General features: G+C 33.2%; 2 protein-coding genes across 2 annotated transcripts; one reads left to right on the plus strand and one right to left on the minus strand.

Annotated features, from left to right (window-relative positions):
- Positions 1-2,151: 2,151 nt before the first annotated feature.
- LOC111053422 (probable ATP-dependent RNA helicase DDX52) lies at positions 2,152-3,886 on the minus strand. The gene has a single exon (XM_022340316.2). It carries the CDS (start codon positions 3,760-3,762, stop codon positions 2,173-2,175), a length of 1,590 nt encoding a protein of 529 aa, XP_022196008.2. The 5' UTR covers positions 3,763-3,886; the 3' UTR covers positions 2,152-2,172.
- Positions 3,887-4,139: 253 nt separating this feature from the next.
- LOC111053420 (G-protein coupled receptor 143) lies at positions 4,140-19,951 on the plus strand. Its single transcript, XM_039437202.1, has 6 exons — positions 4,140-4,780; positions 6,042-6,153; positions 6,803-6,897; positions 12,688-12,866; positions 16,644-16,965; positions 17,958-19,951. Exons 1-6 carry the CDS (start codon positions 4,628-4,630, stop codon positions 18,111-18,113), a joined length of 1,017 nt encoding a protein of 338 aa, XP_039293136.1. The 5' UTR covers positions 4,140-4,627; the 3' UTR covers positions 18,114-19,951.
- Positions 19,952-20,975: the final 1,024 nt, after the last annotated feature.

Consider the following 20,975-nt stretch of genomic DNA (forward strand, 5'->3'; position numbering starts at 1 on the left):
ATTGAATGATTTCAATTGAATAGTGAATATTCTGCATGAGAAATTATCTAGACATCGTAGATCATAGAATTTCTCAACGACTATATATTAGAAATACTGTAGCAAGAACAAGAACAGGCCTATAAATACAAGAGAACATATTTTTGAATAGGAAACTATGATTATTTATAAAGTTTAGAAAATTACTTGTCTAACAAATTCCTTATATCAATGTCCTCTGGAATATACTATTTGGATAAAATATTTTTCAGTCAGCCAACAAAATGGCAAATTTATGAAACCTAAGCTATTAATAATTTATTCAAACCTTTTTAATGGATAACTGCAGGTAAATCAGACAAGCCATTTTTGTCATAGTCTATGCTAACCTAAATAAATGTTATTATATTTCGAGAAAATCAATTTGCCTACATAAATGTTATTCTGTGGTTTATATTTTTTCCAAGTTTTTTACCTATCGTACCAACTATAAAATTCTCAAATGTAAATTTTAGTTTTCAACTTATTAAAACTTAATAATATAAGGAAATAATACATTCAAGCTTCTAGTCTTTATCAGAAATAATTCAGAATCATTGTAATACACTCACATAGACATAAAAGTTTCTCAAGTATTATTGGTTCATGAATATTGATTGAATTTCACGAGGACATGAAAATATTGATGAGTTATTTGTTGATTGCTGCAGCTGCCTTGATTAGTTTCATAATAAATCACATTGTCATTTATGTATTATTTGTGTATATATCTCAATTATTATGAATCATACGCATTTACAAAAAAATCATTGTACATTGACGAGTTTTGAATTTGCTGCCATTCGGTAGAAAAATAAAAGTCATTAAAACGTGAAGTATTGTTAATAAAAATCAGTATTTTTGAAACGAATGAAGTATGTTTGCTGTAGATGTAACTTTATTGCTGTAAATAGACAAAAGCTAATGGATTGTATAATTTTAAATATGTAATAACCGTTCAACGTTGGATAGAGCTTTATGATGAACTGTGATTATGAAAATAAAAATGTATGTGATTTTGTGTTTGTTTTATTCTGGAATACATAGGCTGATTAATTATTTTTCATCTTTTTTGTGGCAGAAATTATGTTATTGTTTATTTCTGAGGTTCCTATAATTCATGTGCACAAAGCCACCAAGAAAGTGATTTTTATTCTCTCGCCCTAAAGAGAATACGTTAACTATAGTGATGAGGTCCACGCAGTGGAGAAAGATAGGAGAAAAACCTCTGTCTTGTCAATGCCTTCTATAGACGGTAGAAGATTCAGGTTTATTGAATAACAAATTATATTTTGTAATAATTTCATAGTGAATTTACATAATTAAGATGAAATATTTTGTTTATTAATTGATAATCCTACATTGTTAAAAGACGATCTGGCAACAGAGCAAAGCGAGAAAGAGATAGCGCTATCCGCTTTGTTGAATGAAAGACAAGGATAGCAATACCATTGCTAATCAAACACTGCCATTATAACGTGGACCTCACTATAGAGATAGTCCTACTTACTCTCACTTCACTTTAAATTTTATCATAGTGTGGTTAAAGTATTATTTCGTATTGACCACGGTCCTCCACGTAAACTCAAGTACACCATCGTTCACCTTCCTTCGCCTTGAAGAGCGAGTAGGTATCCAATACTTATATGAAATAATTAAAATAATAAACATAGATCCATTATTATTTAATCTATAGTTCTTTTCGAACTGTTGGTTGATATAGATGGTTCAATTACGAAAACAGGTAGGCAGCCATCACACCGTTGCAATTTTAAGCTTTTTCTCGTTACCGTACTGAACTTACTTCATAGTTGGTGAAACTTATGGAAACAGCTTCATATTTCTGTCACAAGTATGATTATTTGATGAAAGGTTCCATTGGGGATCCTATTTGGAATTCTGTATCGAAATCTCGTATCACTTGTCCACCTTCCCATTTAAAAAAATCAATAGTTGAGTCAAGTCAATTACAAGAACGGTATTATTAGTTGAATAGTTCGGTATCTGAATAATAATACCGTTCTTGGAATTGATTCAACTATCCATATATACTTTTACTCCTACACAGAATAATTCCTACACGGAAATTCCAGCTTGAAACAGTGTTGGTCGATATGAAATAACAAATACCAATTTCAAAAATAATCTACAAATTTATTCAGCAACTTTCTTACGTTTTTTCTTGTTGACATTCGTCTTATAAGTGGGTGCCGTAGTGATCGCCTCACGTACAGGGGCGCGCTGCTCCAACTTCCTCTTAGTTCGTTTGTGCTGCTTCTTCAGACTCAGCATGAACTCAGGAACGGCGCACCCAGAGTCCCGCATAACGGTCGCAATCGTACGAAGCGCCGGCTTATCATCCTCCGTAAAGAATGTGATTGCCTTGCCGGGTCTACCAGCTCTTCCCGTTCGTCCAATACGATGAATATAGGAGATAGCGCTCTGTGGAAAATCGTAGTTGACTACTAGGTTAATCCCTTTGAAATCGATACCTCGTCCCATCAGCTCGGTACAAATCAACACCCAGATCTTCCCTTCCCTGAACGCTCGTACCACGTTGTCTCGTTGTACCTGGGTGCGATCCGAGTGTATAATATCAACGTTTATCCCATCATACAACAACTCACTGAACAGCTCCTTTGCCCTGTCTTTCGATTGCACAAAAACCAAAACCGGTGGATGTAGTCCTTCGGTGATCAAATTTCGAAACGCAATCAGTTTTCCATGTTCGTTCCCCACAAACTCCAACTTTTGTTCGACAAGATTCACAGCTGTATTTCTGTGACCGACTCCAACGGAGATCATGCCTTTCAAATTTTTCTTACACCACTTTGCAACCTGGACTGTGTGTGTAGCACTGAACATTGCGCGTTTGATGTTCACAGAATCACAAGCCCTGTATATTTCTCCTAGCTGCTCCCTGAACCCTCTCACACCAACCTCAAACAGTTTGTCAGACTCGTCCACAATCAACCACTCTACATGTTTCAAATCAATCTTTGCCTCTTCCTGTCTCAAAATATAGACCAAACGATTGGGAGTCGTTATTAGGATGTCACACTTTTTAGTAATTTCCTCACCTTTGGACATGTGTTTTTGGGTTAACTTGCTAATCAAATACGTGCGTAGTCCGGTTTGTTCAGTCAGTTGCGTGCATTCTCTAAATATCTGTCTGGCAAGTTCCCTAGTGGGACAAACAATTAGCGCTCTAAATCCATCGCTTTTGGGTTTCTTGAGTGAATTGATGACTGGTATGAGAAAAGCCATAGTTTTGCCTGAACCTGTAGGAGCGCAAGCAAGGATTTGACGTCCTTGCATCATGATTGGAATTGCTTGCATCTGAATGGGCGTAGGAGTTGTGTAGCCCATTTTATAAATGTTTTTCAAAACTTGAGGCAGGATATAAGAGTCATCAAATGTTTCAATAGGTGGTGGAACATTCTTACCCGACACAGTGATGCTGTTCTGTTTCCTTGTACGGTTCACTTTTTCTTTCAATTGTTCTTCGTTGTATGTAGGTTTTACTTCATCTTCCTTTATTTCTTGTTCATTATTGTCTCCACTGAATGAAGGATAACTATCGTCCAAAATTTCTTCTTTAATTTTAACGTCGTCGTCTTCCACTTTCACAACATTGGTCTGTACATCAAAGGTCGGTTTGACAGCAGGCTTTCTGCCAGCAAAACTTTTCTTGCTGAACTTCACTCCCGTAGTTAGTTTTCGAAATATGTCGAGGGCATCCATAACATAATATCGAGTGAAAACAGAAGTAATAAATGAATATAACGAATAAATTTATTGTTCTCAAATACAAAACAATATAACCTACACTAACACTTTGAGGTTAAGTTGCACACACACATGGTTATTCTTCGTTCGTTGAGAACGTTGACAATGTTGGTCAGATCATGAAGGCACTACAGTAAATCAAGAAAAATTCTTGAAAAAGAACTCGATGAATGTAAAATTGAAGGAATCAAGTAATTCATTAACATCTCAATTGATTTTTGAAATTTGAAGAACATTTTCAGTTGTTAAGATAAAAAAAGAATATTTTCACATGAATGAGCAACTCTATTACTCTACTACTCATAGCTCAATCATGCCGAGCAGCCGAGCTTGTTTCAAAAATCGTCTGTCGTCTTCTGAGTTTGCGTTCACATATTACACTTGTTCAATCCAAGGAGTTTTTTCATTATTTTAAATTTATTTACACATTTATTGATTGAAATTCAATTAAAATATTTACCAGTCTAATCAGTTGATAGCATTGTTAGCCAGGATTTGTTATTTGGAAATTTATATTGATAGTTTAAGCATGTTTTATTCCCAATATTATCTTGCTTACACAGGTACAATGATTACGTAACAAGTGATAATTTAAAAAAGGATTAAATTTCTCATGAATAAATTTTGCGGTTTTAATATGATGATTAAACTTAGTATAGTGAGCTTTCAAGTGAGTGATATAATAACACATTTGATATCTGAGCATTTATAATAGCCTATAACTTCTTTTTGCTACCAACCCAAAGACACTGTGTGGTTAATGTCTATAAAAATTAATTTATGAATCGCAATTCAAAAAGTCAATAGTCAAACTCAAGTCATGGCAGACCCTGCAATTCAGACATTTTGCTGTTTTAACCCTGGTAAAAGGGCAAAACCTGCTTTACTTGCTCTTACAGAGTTCAACTCTTTAAACTACAATACAGTTTGCTTAGTATCATCGTTTATTGGAATGGCTGGAGCTATATATCAGGTAAGGCTGCATAAACATATTGGAAGAGTTAACATATTTCATACCATATCCAATTTTTTAAGATTTTTCCCCAGTTAAACTAAGTTAGGCCTATAAAAATGGTACCTATCTTCGATTTTGTTAATTTTTAAAAACTTCAAGCTATGTCTAGTACACTAATAGCAATCAATACTATCAGCTATCAATCTTTTTTATGCCTTACCTTCCTAACAATCATTATACGGGTTTAATTATAAAAAATATATTACCTACTATCAAACTTGCGAGTGACAACCTATATTCATACTCCTCACACTCATTACATAATAACTCATAGATCATGTAGTGCCTTCTTGTCAATTTTTCTAGGTAATATGATGACAATATTGATTATGTAATCCCTGGAATAATGCATATATGCTATTCAACAAAACCAAAACATAAGTTTATGATGAAGATGCTCATTGGATTGAATATTCTATTCACTTCAAATCAGCTTCTTATTTGTTCATAATAATTATGATAATTATGAAATAATTGTTTATAATAATTATGAAGCTCCAGAGCAAAGCTCGGTCCCCCGATACTTTGTTCATAATATGAAGAAACGAGCTCTAGATAGTTGCTGTGCAAGGACGGTTGCTTCTAGCGGTATCGTACTGTGATTTTTATAAGACCACTTTTGTAGTTCATTCAATTCTCTATTTTTCAAAATTTTTTGCAGGTTTGAAACCCACCCAAAGCGTTAGTTCTATTTATTTTTCATTTCAATATCATACCTATCTCATATCATGCTTTTATAAAAAATATCTCACAAACGGATTATATTGATGAGTATTCCACAGTCATAATAATAATTGTTATCAACAAAGAAAAAAATTAGGCAACCTTGTAAATTCTGTTTTTAATTTACATTGTCTTCTGAGACAGGTGTGGCATTTCATAAATCATTATTCATATAAATTTTAATGTAAAAGTACGGTAGTTTGATCACCATTACCGTAGCTGTTAAGTGTAGTAATATCAAGCGATAAGAATAGTGTACTCAAGCCTTACCCTTATCAGCAATTGGTGAAACTCGTCCTCACCATGAAGTACCTACCGTACTCTATTAAAGAAATCACCTTATTATAAATAAAGATAAAGACTCAGGTATTAATGGAGTAGGTATTCTATTATTTTATGCAATAAGATCCATATTTTTATTCGGATATCTCAATCTTGAAAAATAAGCAACTATCTAAAAGTTAAATCAAATTTATGATTTTACCATTTTTTACAGATTTTACACAAGAAAGATTACTTCCACAAGCATAGACTTGTATCTCTTTTGTGTGGCCGAGGGAGAAAAATTATATTATGGCTTGCATTTGCGGATCTGCTTGCGTCGTTAGGTAGGCCTACTTCATTTTAATAACTTTTCTCATTTCTTAAATCTAGAGTATTTCCTTATTTCTCTGTGTGATGGTAAGTAAAACTCTACTATTACCTACTCTATGGAACGAATTTAAGTGATGCAACATGAAAATATAACCTTCATTATATACGATCAAGTTGAATATGAATTTAAATAGAAATAAAAATCTCATTACCCTTTTTTTGAAAGAGACAATAAAATGTATTTTAATATATATTACCATGTTATGTAAGAGTTACATACATACTAAGTTTAGAAAATCCTACTCATGAATTTCTCCAATTTATCTAAAATATACAATAATTATTGATCATTATTTATGATGAGGTATAATGTTTATTGTTTGACAAATTAGGAGTTCATAGAAGAAATTCCATCCAATTGCTTACCATCAAATATTATTAAAAAATGTATACATAAATCAATGAAATGATTTATTTCTATCAAGTTGAAATTTGCTATTTATTGCGTTGATGTTCAATCTTTTCCCAACATAATTTATTTTAGAGGCATCAAATCATATCCATGTTTAAAAATATTGGTTCTGTATTTCGATTCCTGAATTTTTCTTTCTCTATAAATAACAGTAGAAACTACTGTTAACTTGTTTTTTTCTCTTTTTTCAGGAGTTTTTGTGAGATCAATAGTCAAGCTAAATGATAATTTCGTCAATAGGATGGACGAGAGTGATTCAACATTCTTATTCTGCATGATATTCTCAGTGAGTACAAAATTCATTATTTCAACAATATTATTTTCTTAATCGAAAATACTGTATCGTCTATAATTGACACCAATATAGTTTCCAAGTAAGTCTAAAATTTCGTATCTGTATTGAAACTAATAAAATCCACTGAAATGGTGCAATAGAATAGAAATATCAGCTCTACTAATCACATAGGGTATTTATCTTGTACAGTCTGCGATTAATTTCTTGTTTATTTCCAAAAGTTATGTTTTCTCAATTAATAATAACTAGTATATCGTCGATATCTTTTGGGGAAGATTGACTTATAATTTTTCTCCACAATCTACTATTCCAACCTTTGCTCAGTATTGTGACCCTTTCCAATTCCATCCATGTTGACAGTATGTTAACATTATTGTCATAACGAAAAAATCTTATCGGTCTGTGACTCCTATTATCAATAGTTAATAATTATCTCTCAATTAGACGTTTTGACTCCAACATTACGATGTTGGATCACTTTTTTCTGTTCATTTTTTATTGATAAAATTTGCTTCAGATAATTGAATAATTCAATGGATAATTTTTGAAATCGCATACATTTGTGGTGAATTGATAAATCAATTACATGCATCGTTTCGCTTAATTAGTTGTATGATTTATTGCTGTCAAGTTATTTTTGAACTTGTGATATTGTTACAACCTTCATTATTGAGAAAGTTTGAAATTTTCCTAAAAAAATATCTCAGCTTCGATATAGGAATTAGGTTTGAAAACTATATTCACAGTTGTATGATCGCTGATAGATTATCACGAATTCAATTTATTTATTTTATAGGCTTGAATGCATTTACTTAATGCAATCTATCCATCATAGAAGCAAGATAGTATCAAATCATAGTATATTGGAACAGGTATCAATCTTCAATTGCCTGGGCTCTGATATCTCTTCCAAAACATATGTGGTACCATACATAGAAATCTAAAGAATAATAATAGCCAGAGCACCAAGCTAAATTTTACAAAGCCGTATCCTCACCAACCAGTCTATATAGGTTTGATACTTGGGTGCTGTCCGAGCCAGATAAAAGTAGACTGCAGAAGAGAGATTTCTCCGAAGAACCCATGGGTGAGTAGATAAGATCGTCTGAGAAATACTTTGATAAGCAAACAACATAACGTCTTCTCTATAAACAAAGATATGTCTAAGGCCGGTTACAGAGCTCGACCGACCGTCAGTGCGTATGTACCATCCTGACCGTACGCATCGATGAATCAGTTTTAGACATTCAGAGCTCGACCGACCGTCAGTGCGTATGCACCATCCTGACCATACATCAGTTTTTCTGACTCACAAAATGGACGCCTTTACAGATTGTTTAATTGCAGCTTATTATCTTCGTAAACGAAAGATTAAAAGACGTATATATCAAGTTCACCCGATCGTCGCCCAAAGAGCATCATTGCTTGGGGTGAAGATACATTTCTCATCTACCTCAGAATGTCCATCAGAAATTTTGATGAGCTATTTCGAGCTTGTATCACCATTGGGAATACTTGCAGTCACTTTAAGCTACAGATCAAATTAATGTAGATGATATTAATAATATATGATTTTTTCAATAAAAAATTTAGAAATGATTGAAGAAATGTATAGAAAAACTCTATTTTTGTTCCATCAGTCGACTGACGCGCTATTGAAACAAATAGAATCTTTCAGAGCTGTACTGATCAGTAGCCCGATCGCAACATAACCAATGTGCTGACACCTCTGCCTGACAATCAGCTGATATTGAATTGAATAGCATAATGAATGAATTCGATTAATAGTGTCATATTTGAATTCAGAGTTTTTCTATACATTTCTTCAATCATTTCTAAATTTTTTATTGAAAAAATCATATATTAATAATATTATTTACATTCATTTGATCCATAGCTTAAAGTGACTGCAAGTATTCCCAATTGTGATACAAGCTCGAAATAACTCATAAAAATTTCTGATGGACATTCTGAGGTAGTTGAAAAATGTATCTTCACCCCAAGCAATGATGTATAATAATGGTACTAAATTCCGTTTGAAATGCTCTTTGGGCGACCATCGGGTGAACTTGATATCTACGTATTTTAATCTTTCGTTTACGAAGATAATAAGCTGCAATTAAACAATCTGTAAAGGCGTCCATTTTGTGAGTAAGAAAAACTGATGTTTGGTCAGGATGGTACATATGCACTGACGGTCGAGCTCTGAATGTGTAAAACTGATTCATCGATGCGTACGGTCAGGATGGTACATACGCACTGACGGTCGGTCGAGCTCTGTAACCGGCCTAAGATTAAAATAATACCAGAATGCAAATAGAATGGAGGAACACATGATACCAAAATTGGTGCTCAACCACAACCCAGAAAGCAAGAGAGACTGAGAGCGTCCAATAAAAGGTGGTCAGATATGTGGTTCGGAACAGGCAGAGATGTCTATACCTGTAAGTTGGTAGAAGAAGGAGATGATCTATCCATCATATAGATGGAATGATTAGGAGAGGAAAGAACAGGCGAACATAAACTATTTTTCTTCCGAATTTAGATAATGACATTTTCTTTAGTATCCTAATTTCAGTCATTAAATTGATTCCCAGATGACAAAATGATTGTTGTACTAAAAAAGTAAATACTTCACTAAAATTAAATTGGTAAGATGGCTTTTTGCTGGGGAATATTTTAAGAGAAGATCCCATCTCGCCTGAATTTATAATTCAAGCCGTCAATGGGTCTCACGACTGATATACCGGGACCTCCGACAGTTGTTCTAAAAATTCAAAGAATAGAAGATTGAATATAGTAATGGAATATTTCACTTCGAAAAACATGGAAATTGAAAAAAGTAAAAAAATAAATTTTAAATAAGATCATTTCCTAAGCACACCATAATTACAGCTCTTCAATTGATAGTTATTTTTATTTAACAGCATATAGCCTAACGAACACACTTCCCGGTTGTACGTACGTCTATTAAATTCAACCACTATAAAACCAATTACAATGTTGGAAGACGACATTAATCACGGTTAAATCAGATAGACGTAAGTGTATTTCCATTTCCAGTGGTTTGGAACCCACCTGAAAAATAGGTCCACTTATCTTTTATCATCAGCATCCTTCCCATTTCACACGCACAAGCCTGATGCTCATGTGGGCACCACTCTCACTAGCTTTTAACAATCTCCTTCTATATTGAGCTTCACTTCAAAATGTCAGTATATTACTTATCACTGTATAATAACCATTATATCATCATAATCAGTATAATAACCATTATCCGGCAACGGATAGGTACCGGGTTCTATTCCAGGTCTGGACACAATATTTGGACAGTCATTCTTCAAATTTCCCTCTGCTATTTAGTTCTCCGATCATTATTATTTGTATTTGCAGAAGTCCTTAGTTATATTTATAAAGCTTCCATTGGATATTCGAAATAATCATTATTGTACTGTTATAATAAAATTCCAGCAGTTGGTTAACTGCAATTTCTAATAAAATCTTCCGTCGGCATTACTTATAGAAATAGCTCCAGTACTTCCAATTTAACCTATGCTGATATTTTTAAGTCAATCTTACTATAGCCATAGAGAAAAGATAGCAAAAACAAAATAAAAATGAACAAAAAACGGCTCTTTCTCGAAGGCGGAGAGGTCCGATGATCTATCCTCCACTAATCACTCCCGCTACCTAGCAGCATTCACGCGTCGCGCCAATACTCCCCTTCAGCTATTGCCTGGCATTATTCCAAAATTGTTGGCTGGTCAGCAGGTATATTGGTTTGTGTGATTACGGAGATATGTTCATCACAAGAACGTAAAGCGAAATGACACGGCGCATCCAAATGTGCGCAGGATGACCGTCTCTGTCTATGCTACAGACTGTGGAAGGAGAAATGGATTTCTCATCTTCATGTTAAAAGTAATATCTCACAGACTTTAGTTCCAATTCTTCAAGAGCCATTTTCAAGTGTAAATCGGTAGCCCTAAAAAGAAGAGTGAGTATAGAAAAGATGGAATATCAAGCTATATTTTCTCTTACTATTCTATCTTTTCTGTATTTATTTATTTATAAAAATATTACAAAAAGTAACATTGCGCATATGCAAGCTCTTCCGAGCATGACTGCATATGGGACTACCGAGTACATAACATATAAATTATGAATTACATGGGTGGTTAATTTTAATAGATAACATGAAATGAAGTATATGAAATATGTGATTGTCACTGACGCTCACATCTCACTAACATGAGGTTTCAAATACACATGCTTTCTTTATGCTGTAGCTCTTCTATCAGTTTTAATTGTCAATACTTGTTGAAAGCACGGAGTAGAGAACACGAAAGATTACCTTCTTCTGTGATGACGTAATTCCTTCTTCTGTGCTGTAAGCTTCCATGGTGTTCGATGGTATATGAATTGTTATATTTATCAAATTAAGCTGAATCCCCACAGTGAACAGTAAAAATATAATTACCTTAAGCTCTAATCTGCGAGTATAGCATGTTACATTCTGTACCATAAAACCGTATCCGGTCTAGAATCTAGTTAATCAGAGAATATATAGTGAGGTCCACGTTATAATGGTAGTGTTTGATTAGCAATGGTATTGATATCCTTGTCTATAAATCAAAAATCGAATAAATCCTACGACTTTATTCTTATGTAGTGTCAAATTTTCACATTTACTACTAACATGACTTACATGTTTCATAAACTCCGGACGGGTTTCTATAGTGAGGTCCACATTATAATGGCAGTGTTTGATTAGCAATGGTATTGCTATCGTAGTCTATCATTCAACAAAGCGGATAGCGCTATCTCTTTCTCGCTTTGCTCTGTTGCCAGATGTTCTTTTAACAATTCAGAATTAATTATTAATTAACAATATATTTCATTTCAATTATGTAAATTCATTATGAAATTATTGAAAAATATAATTTATTGCATAATAAAATATAATTGATTATTTTAAACGAGAATTAACAGTTAATCACATTTATTTATTACATTCCTTAATCACAACATCAAATTAATGATTGGGAGAGAATCAACAGGATAAACCCAAAACTGTTCCTCTCCCTAATTTTGATAAAAATAGTTCAAATGAGGTTATGAAACACTTTTATAAAGATCACAAAAATTTACAGTCCAAATATACATTATACTAAAAATTTGTATCTCGGTTGATCAGAAAGATGAAACAAATTATTATTACACTTGAAAATGCATTAATAAATTGAAAAATATTGTAAAACTTGATAAATTTGAAGCCAGAAAAATAATATTACATTAATAAACCTGCATCAGCTACGGTCTACTGAAGGCATTGATAAGACAGAGGTTCGGCAACGTTTTTCTCCTATCTTTCTCCACTGTCATTATAACGTGAACCTCACTATAGAATGTTACATTCTATCACAGACAAAATAAGTAATTATTTACTTCCTCAATGATTTTATAATCTCTGGACATTGACATCCATCCCGGCCAAGTGAGTATGAATGATCCCATTAGAACTATTGCAATTAGACATGACTCCATAAGCAACTATGTGAAGTATTGTGACTAAACCTGACTAGTCTTGTCTTGACTAATCGGTGTGTGACCAGCCTAAGGCTAGACACACACTAATTAGTCAAGACAAGACACGTTTAGTCATAATACTTCACATAGTTGCTTATGAAGACATGTCTAATTGCAATGACTAAGTAAGTTATATTCTAACTATTGTGTGACTGTCTTGCTTTAATGCTAGTGAACTGATTTTGTGTGCAGGTGTGGACGCAATACTTCTACTGTGTGACGTGGATGTGGACCCTGTGCTACACAGTGGACATGTGCCTGGCAGTTCGGGACAGGCAGTCCTATCCCACCATCTACCACCTGTTCTGCTGGCTCCTGCCCGCCGTCCTAACTGCTGGAGGTCTTACCTTGCTCTATTATCCTAATGCTAGGTGAGCTGTTTATCTATCTGTAATAGTATATTTCGCACCTAGGGCCGAAAATGAGACTTTTCTGGCTCGAAATCGGTTTTCAAGTCCGAGGCCGTAGGCCGAGGACTAGAAAAGATTGAGAGCCGGAATCACATTTTTGCCCGTGGTGCGAACGCTATTTTTCGCCACACAAAAAAATAAGTTTTCATTTTTGCGTAAATGCGTCGTCGACCACGACAGGGTGAGGATCTCAGTTTGGGTGGATTTCAAATTGTCTAAATAACCTAAAAGATTATGTTCAATTATGTTCTAATGTTTCATGTTTTAATTTTATGATTCTATGTTTTAATGGGAGGTTGAGTTTATACTTTTTTATTCTTTCAAATGGCTTTCAAAGATGATATTAGTATGAATGTTTTGATTTTGAATAATAAACACAAATAATGAAAAGTTTTTTGATCAGCTGTTTTAGCAGACTAACTTGGACAATCTGAATGTCAACAATGCTTGTCATCGTCGACTACGAAAGTTGAGGTTAGAAGCTCTATCCTACTCTAAAAATAGAATTTGAATAGTTTTTAATATAACTTATTCATATTCCATTCATCCAAATAAAATTATGGTATCTTATTGCTGAATACTTTATTCAATTCTAGAAGCATATAAACTGATTTCGTTTCATAAACTATTTTGTAAACACGTTCACATCAAATCAGAATCAGCTGACTTCAAGGTTATTTTACAGCCCTAGGGCCGTAAAAATTTTACCGGCCTGGTCAGAAAACAATCACTTTCGGCCTCCATATGACGCACGAAAACCAGCTCATTACATCCAAGTGGGGCGAAAACTAATTGAAGTATTCCTTCATCTTGTAAAGATGATTCCATCATCTATATAAAGAATCATTCGATTGATTGTTCTTAGCTTTATCCATGTTTTCCAACCTTTCCTTTCCTTATTGGTATTATTTTCTTCCTGCCAACTGATGGTGGACTAACTTTGATCTTCTATCCTAATCTGGAGTGAGTAGTAATCGATCTATTAACCATTATTTCACTTCTGTCCTGCCTTCTACTTCTCCATATTCTATTACCTCTCATTCTCTTCTACCACTCAACTTCCGTTTGTTCTTCTATTTCCTTTTCTCCCACCTCACCTTTTTCCTCTTCGAACTTACATTCTTCGTCTTGATATTTATTTATCTTCTGCTTCTCCTCATTCTCGTTTTTTTCTCTTTCTCATTGTCCAATTTCGGCCCTTCTCTGACTTCTTTCGGTTTCCTCCTCCTTCTTCTCTTCTTCTTAACCATCTTCTGTTTCTTCTCAATTCTCTCCTGATTCATTTTTCTTCATCCTCTTCTACAGTGAGGTCCACGTTATAATGGCAGTGAAGAAAGATAGGAGAAAAACTTTGCCAAGTCTCTCCATTTTGCCACTGAGTGTACACAGCTGTACACTCAATTCATCCTATTAAATTTGATTTAATAATAATTATAATTTCCTTGATAAAATAATCAATTTAATGTCAAATTAATCAGGAAAATATATTTTTTCATAATTTGATTAAAAAATTTGCTTCCATAACTGAGATGAGATTTTTATTTTCATACAAACCTGAAATGACGGAAAATTTAAAAAGCTGTGGTACACCAATCTGAATTTCAAAACAACAGAAATTAAGTTATTTGGTAGGAATTCTATTCCAATTACTTTAAAAAATAGAAATCCTATTCAAAATAAGTAATTTCAATGGAAATAATTCTGAAATAACTTTTCAATGTTATTTATACCTGTACGAGTAGGTCTAACCTATACATGTAGGCTAACTGAAGCATGAATGAAGTCTAGGCTGGTTAGTTATCAACTTTTAAAATTTCATTTCAGGTATTTTAATTTGTGTTATTCATACGGTAAAGTCTAAAAATTATTTCATTGTTAAAAAATACATTTAAAATGAATTATACGACTTGTGTACTATAGTATTTTGATAGAATGAAGAAAAAAATGGCGGCTGAGAATTGTTTGTACAGTCACTGTCAAAAGTAAAAATAAAATATTCTGGCAAACTGTCAACATTGCAAAGCTAGAGAGAGATAGCGCTATCTGTTTTGTTGTATGATAGAAAATGACAGCAACAGTATTGCCAATCGTACTGCCATTATAACGTGGACCTCACTATAAGCCTCCTTTACCTGATTTATAATGTTTATCTTCTTAATCTTCTGTTTCTCCTTCTATGGCTCAACTCTCACACTTGAGCGACTCAAGTCGATAAGAGACTGCGACTCTAGTCTCTTCTCGACGCAGCATGTGTTTTCAAATGGTGACGTCGCGGAGACTAGAGTCGACTGGTCTGAGTGTCACCATTTCGAAGCACATGCTGCGTCGAGAAGAGACTAGAGTTTCAGTCTTTTGTCGACTTGAGTCGCGTAAGTGTGAGTTGAGCCTAAACCTCCCTCTAATTATAAGATTTGAGTAAGTTTTCATTCCATTTTTTTTTCTTTTCTTTCTCATCTCTTTCATTATTCACCCAAATTCATTTTCCACTTTTTCTTTTTCATAATATCATCTTAATTATTTACCTTGATTTCAATTTAATTCAGTTTATATGTACATATTATTCATTTTTTACCGTGAACTATTTTCATTTGCTAAACTTATTATTGTGTTGAAATATATAGTGTATATCTTTTTTATTTGACTATATATTGTAATGCTGTTTGGTGCAATCAAGACCCTAGTACATCATAATAAAAATCAATCATAATAAATGTATTTATTGGTCCAATGCAATGCACAAATAACGACGAACCATTTATTTACCAGTGTGGTCACCTACCGGGGAAACCTTGAATTCCTCATGATTTTACTAACCGGAAAAAATACCATGAATTACTCATGATTTTTTCAAAAATTTCAATTAATTTAGTAAATAAGTGTACAGTAACATAGGCTATTCAATTAGTAAAATTCCTATAATTTTTGGTTAGCCTATGCTTTTTTAAATTCTGATAACAGTTCCTCTGGTAATAACGTAATTTATGGTCTAAGGGTGTAACTGAAGCCTGTTGGCCTAGTTCACATTAATCTCTAGTTTCAATCGATTTGTTAGCTTATTTTGTGTATTAAACAGTGAAAAAATTTGGCGCTCGCTTATCTATTATTTTTAATAATCATATTTTCAGTCATGATATAAATTTTGAAAATTAAATATTTTGATGGCTTTATTCTCTTTGGAATGAGGCTTTCTTCAAGGTGGGAAGAGTCACCAACAGTTGGAATCGCCTATGGTACTGCACATACATATATATGGCTTCAATAGTAAAAGTATGACTCAGAATACATAATAAATGTTCAAATGTATTGATAACTTTGACGTTGTAGTCTATTTTTGTGAGGAATATTTCGTTTTTTTACTACTCACTAAGTATTGGAAATGGACCCTGTCCGAAAGTACTCTACACACATTAGTAGTTGAAAGAACGTAGTAATTCCTCACAAAATAGAATGTAGTGTCAAAAATTATAAATATATTTGGAAACTGAAATACGCTATTCGCAATTCGTCATGGAAGATCAAACTAAAGATTTCCATAATAAATTCTTTACGAATGTATCTTGTTCCTCAAATACCGGAAATCTACCTGGAAAATTCGAAATTTCACCCTGGAAAACCGGGAATTACTCATGATTTTTTTATTTTAAAATGGGTGGCCTCCCTGATCCACGTTCAGTAACATTCTCCAATGTTCGCATTATTTTCGCCCAATGTAGCGACTGACCATTTGCTTACTTGCAGCTGCATAGACCCAACCAGCCAGTCGCTACTTGACCGTGTGCTGCCCAACTACTTTGCCACCTACTTGCCAGTGCTTGCAGTGATGCTGGCCAACCCGCTGCTGTACTGGCACGTGGCCAAGCACTTGCAGCGAGTGATCAGCTCGGGCCTCGGCCAGTGGACCAACAAGGAGCGCAGTGTTGTCGAGTCGGTGCACCGCACCTTTGCCCTCGTCAATGTGCTCTTCTACATCTGCTGGCTGCCCAACCTGATCAGTGCCGTGCTCGTCTGGATATGGCCCACGCCTCAGCTCACATTTGTCGTCACACTGTGGTATCTTATGGTCAGTCATCTTTCACAACATCATTATTATTAAGGTTTATCATTGAGCGTTTCCTATCTTTCAAATCGAATAAAACAAGCTGTGTTTGAGAAGTTGATGAGATCTAGCTTTTGCTTGTAAGGTATCCCCTCTGCGATATAACTATGTACATGCAAATTGCACATTCAGAATTACAATATATTGTTCTTTGTGCTAACGGGCACATTGGACCGTCTTACTAGAATAACACATTGTCCACATCCATACTGTCAAATTTACGCTACAAGAAAACGATAATCATCAGCTGTATTGCTAAATTGAATTCAGAGCGGCCAAGATTGGCATGTAAATTTAAATTTTAAATTAAAATAAAAATTGCTTGTAAATTGTTTATTAAAATAAATTAAGTTTATTTCTTTCAGAATAAAATGAGCGTGATTACTGCCGCTGATTCTCCCGCATATTCTATGTACAGTGACAGTATTCTTGGTAGACCTTGCGATCCATTGTTGTATTTCAAACATTCTCAGAGGAGACGATAAGCCGTCGGTACCGACTACCTAAAAAGTAGTAGTCATCTCTCATCATCATCCCTCTCACTCATTACCCACGCACAAGCCTATGAGCTTATGTGGGCATCACCCTCATTATTAAATATAAATTGTTTAGCAAATTGTGAACAGTCCTCTCGGCAAGATGACTATTGAAACCATAAAATGGGCCAAGCTCTTGCTTGCACAGAGAAAAATTTGCTTTATGAAACAATTTCAACTATAGTTTCAACTATAAGGCCACAATGAATTGTCAAAGCTAGGAAACTCTTGATAGAAAACCCTTTAGTCGATATGCAAGTAGATAGATTTTAGTATATCCCAAAAACTGATTCACATGTCAAAAGACAGCGGATAAATCACAATATGCATAATACAGTCAACAAACTTTATAAAGGAGAAAATACATCACAATGAAAATTGACATGTGAGTTTCTATAATAATATTTTATTGATTTGCAGGCAATCGTCAATCCATTACAAGCCGCATTCAACTGCATAGTCTACAGTAGTTTCAGTTCGAAAATGAATGTGCCCTGGTACCCAGTAGATCATCCACCCATCGAAACTACGCCTCTTCTCAGCACGAATACATCCAGTGATGAAGGCCCTTTGTAAGTGCTCTTAAAAACTCTATTGTTTTTAAAAAAATCAGCGAAAATTTTTGTGAAGAAGTAAACTTTCAAGATTTGCAAGATTCCTGTGGCTATTTGTGACTTTGTGATATTTTTTGAAAAAAATGAATAATTAGTGATATGGGTGTGTGCACACAGAGAGCGGTCTTAGGAAGATATAGATCTGGATAACAATTTATATATCTATATCCTCGTTAGGACTGCAGACACTCGGAACACCTTAAAGGTTTATGTTGATTGAAATAAAACCGGACTTCTAGAGTCCTATGAAACAGTCATCAGATCAATCTTGAGGCTTGAGTACATCTAAAACATCTCACAGGTTTTATTTTGTGAAACTAAGTAGTGGTAAAAATTTGCTAGTGTTTGCAAAGTTCAAGATCTCATAGTTGTATGACAGATACCAGTCACTCATGATGCTACATGATGCAGTATAAACGTGAAAGTACATATTGATAGATAAAATTTTCCAAATGGTTCCAAGTATTTTGTATAAGAGTGTAGTATTGTAAATGTATTCTATTTTTCTATGTGTATAAAATGTTGTATGATGTGTTTCCTCTTCGTATAAGTTATATTTTATTTGAAAATGTATCTTCTGCAGTTGATTTCTTATATCAGGTTAGTCACTGTTTAAGGGTGAATTTCTAGCAGAATTTTCTCATTGGTACCACTCACTGAAAACTGTTGGCAGTTTTAATGCAAACTGTTTTATGAAGCTCCAATGAATTTTAATGCAATATTTTGTATAGAGGTCAGATTATTTTGTAGCTAGAGTAGTTAGTAAATTAGAATTTGGACAAAATTTTATGATCCATGCTCTGAAAATCACTGTGATCTATTGTAATGAAGATTTTATAGTATTTCTATAGATATTATAATAATTATTTTTTTTTGACTTTGAAAATAGTTTTGTATGGGCTTTGATGTTTTTGTATTAATTGATGAAGCTCGTAATTCTTTTTTCATCCCAGTTGATTGAAATTAAATGAGTGCTCAAATATCAACCTATAAATCGATAATTCTCTTAGAATTTAATTTCATTCAATCATCAGCATTTACGATGATTTATGAAGCCGCCGATTCATTTTGTGAGTTTATAAGTTCTAGTATAAGGTTTTTATTCTTGTCAGTAAAATACTGTAGTATCAATAAGACTAAACGTTATTATAAGATAATGCCAAATTCACAAAAGTTCTAATTGCACAAAACAATCTCATACAATGAAAATGAACAAATCTAAATTATCATTTAAATATAATATGTTAACCAATAAAGTGATCATCTCCTAAACCAATCTATGAAAATCTCCTACAATAAGCTAATTGATATACTTCATTAATTCTCACAATAAGTAAAATTAAAATTATAATGATAGGGAGAGGAAAATAAGTTATGCTAAGAATTCTAAAACAAACTGTAAAAACTGGAATTTTTTCCCAATCTTTGTGCAATATAAATAGTTAGTATCTATACAATGTAGCATAATATGAAGGTACTTATTATGCCTTCACCAAACAGTATTGTACAATTTAGTTTTATATTCTACCCATTCCAAATATATTAAACGGTAATTTATTTGCAAGTTTTTGTTGTTTTTTGTTCTCGATTACAATTTTCATAAAATTTAATCTTGTTTTTAGTTCAAATTTTAAATGAATACGTGTGCTCCCTGGCCCACTGATTTGTTTGTAATTTTAAATAATATTTAACCTATGAATATTTTAATATAAAAAATATAACACAACATAGTTGAGACAGTGTGCAAAGCAATAGTTTGTTATTTTTTTGTGAATGTGAAATAAAATTTATATTCTATAATTTGGTCTGTTAATTGTCCATGCAGACCTCCCTTCCTCGATATTTATACTATTCAAAGACCTGTACAACATACCCTCTCATGAGTCGAAAAATGGTCAAGTTTAATGAAATAAGAATTCTATGATGAAAACACATACAATATCCCATGAGATGTGTTATGTGTAAGATGTATAATTGAATAAGTTTAACACATACAATTAAATATCTCATGATATGCTTGGATAATAATTTACTTATAGTGAGATTGTCGTTATAAATTCATTGGACGACATAGCTGCCAAATTTATTTTTCCACTGCCTTCTGTAGTAACTTTCCAACTTATATAGCTGTGATATTATTCATCCCAGTTCCTGTATCTGTTAAAATAATAATTGTTGATTCTTTAAAATAATGATCAATTATATCTGAAATAGCCTATTCATTTTAATATTTTATTTACCACAAATATATATAATATCTTTTCATGATACATTTAAAAATACATTTTCGTAATAAAGATGAAATATTCTAGAACCGTATAGTTAATTATATTTCAAATTCAAATTCAAATTTTATTCAATCCAATTCACAATATTTACAAATCATGAGAAAAAAAATAATACAGCTTAACAATATTAGAGTAATAAGTTAATAATTTATAAAGTACATAAAAGTCTAATTTATTAAACAATAACATCAGACAAGAATTCAAACATGCTAAACCAGGACTAATTTGTGAATTTGGATAGAAAAATACTGCTTGCTGAGAGTACAAAACTCTACGTCTGCGAGCAGGAATGAATATATGATAATTTATGAATTTATAGAGAAGTAGAAAAATATAAAAAGAAGAAAGAAAGAAAAATCAGCAACCAATCACTCACACATTCACACTTTCCAATTCCAGCTCATTTAGCCAATGCATAGCTACCATTATCAGAGTATTTTAACTAAGAAACCACATTGAATAAGGTCTCTAGATAATCAGGCATAAGACCTCTAAGCCATCCAAGAACTTTTGTTTTAAAAACAAGTCGATTTTGT

The sequence above is a fragment of the Nilaparvata lugens genome, chromosome 10 (genome assembly GCF_014356525.2).
Source record: "Nilaparvata lugens isolate BPH chromosome 10, ASM1435652v1, whole genome shotgun sequence".
Lineage (NCBI taxonomy): Eukaryota > Metazoa > Arthropoda > Insecta > Hemiptera > Delphacidae > Nilaparvata > Nilaparvata lugens.

Coding starts and splice junctions, on each gene's coding strand:
- LOC111053422 (XM_022340316.2), bottom strand. CDS start 3,762: ATGGATGCCCTCGACATATTTCGAAAACTAACTACGGGAGTGAAGTTC.
- LOC111053420 (XM_039437202.1), top strand. CDS start 4,628: ATGGCAGACCCTGCAATTCAGACATTTTGCTGTTTTAACCCTGGTAAA. Junction 6,154..6,802: donor GGATCTGCTTGCGTCGTTAG/GTAGGCCTACTT, acceptor CTCTTTTTTCAG/GAGTTTTTGTGAGATCAATA. Junction 16,966..17,957: donor TCACACTGTGGTATCTTATG/GTCAGTCATCTT, acceptor ATTGATTTGCAG/GCAATCGTCAATCCATTACA.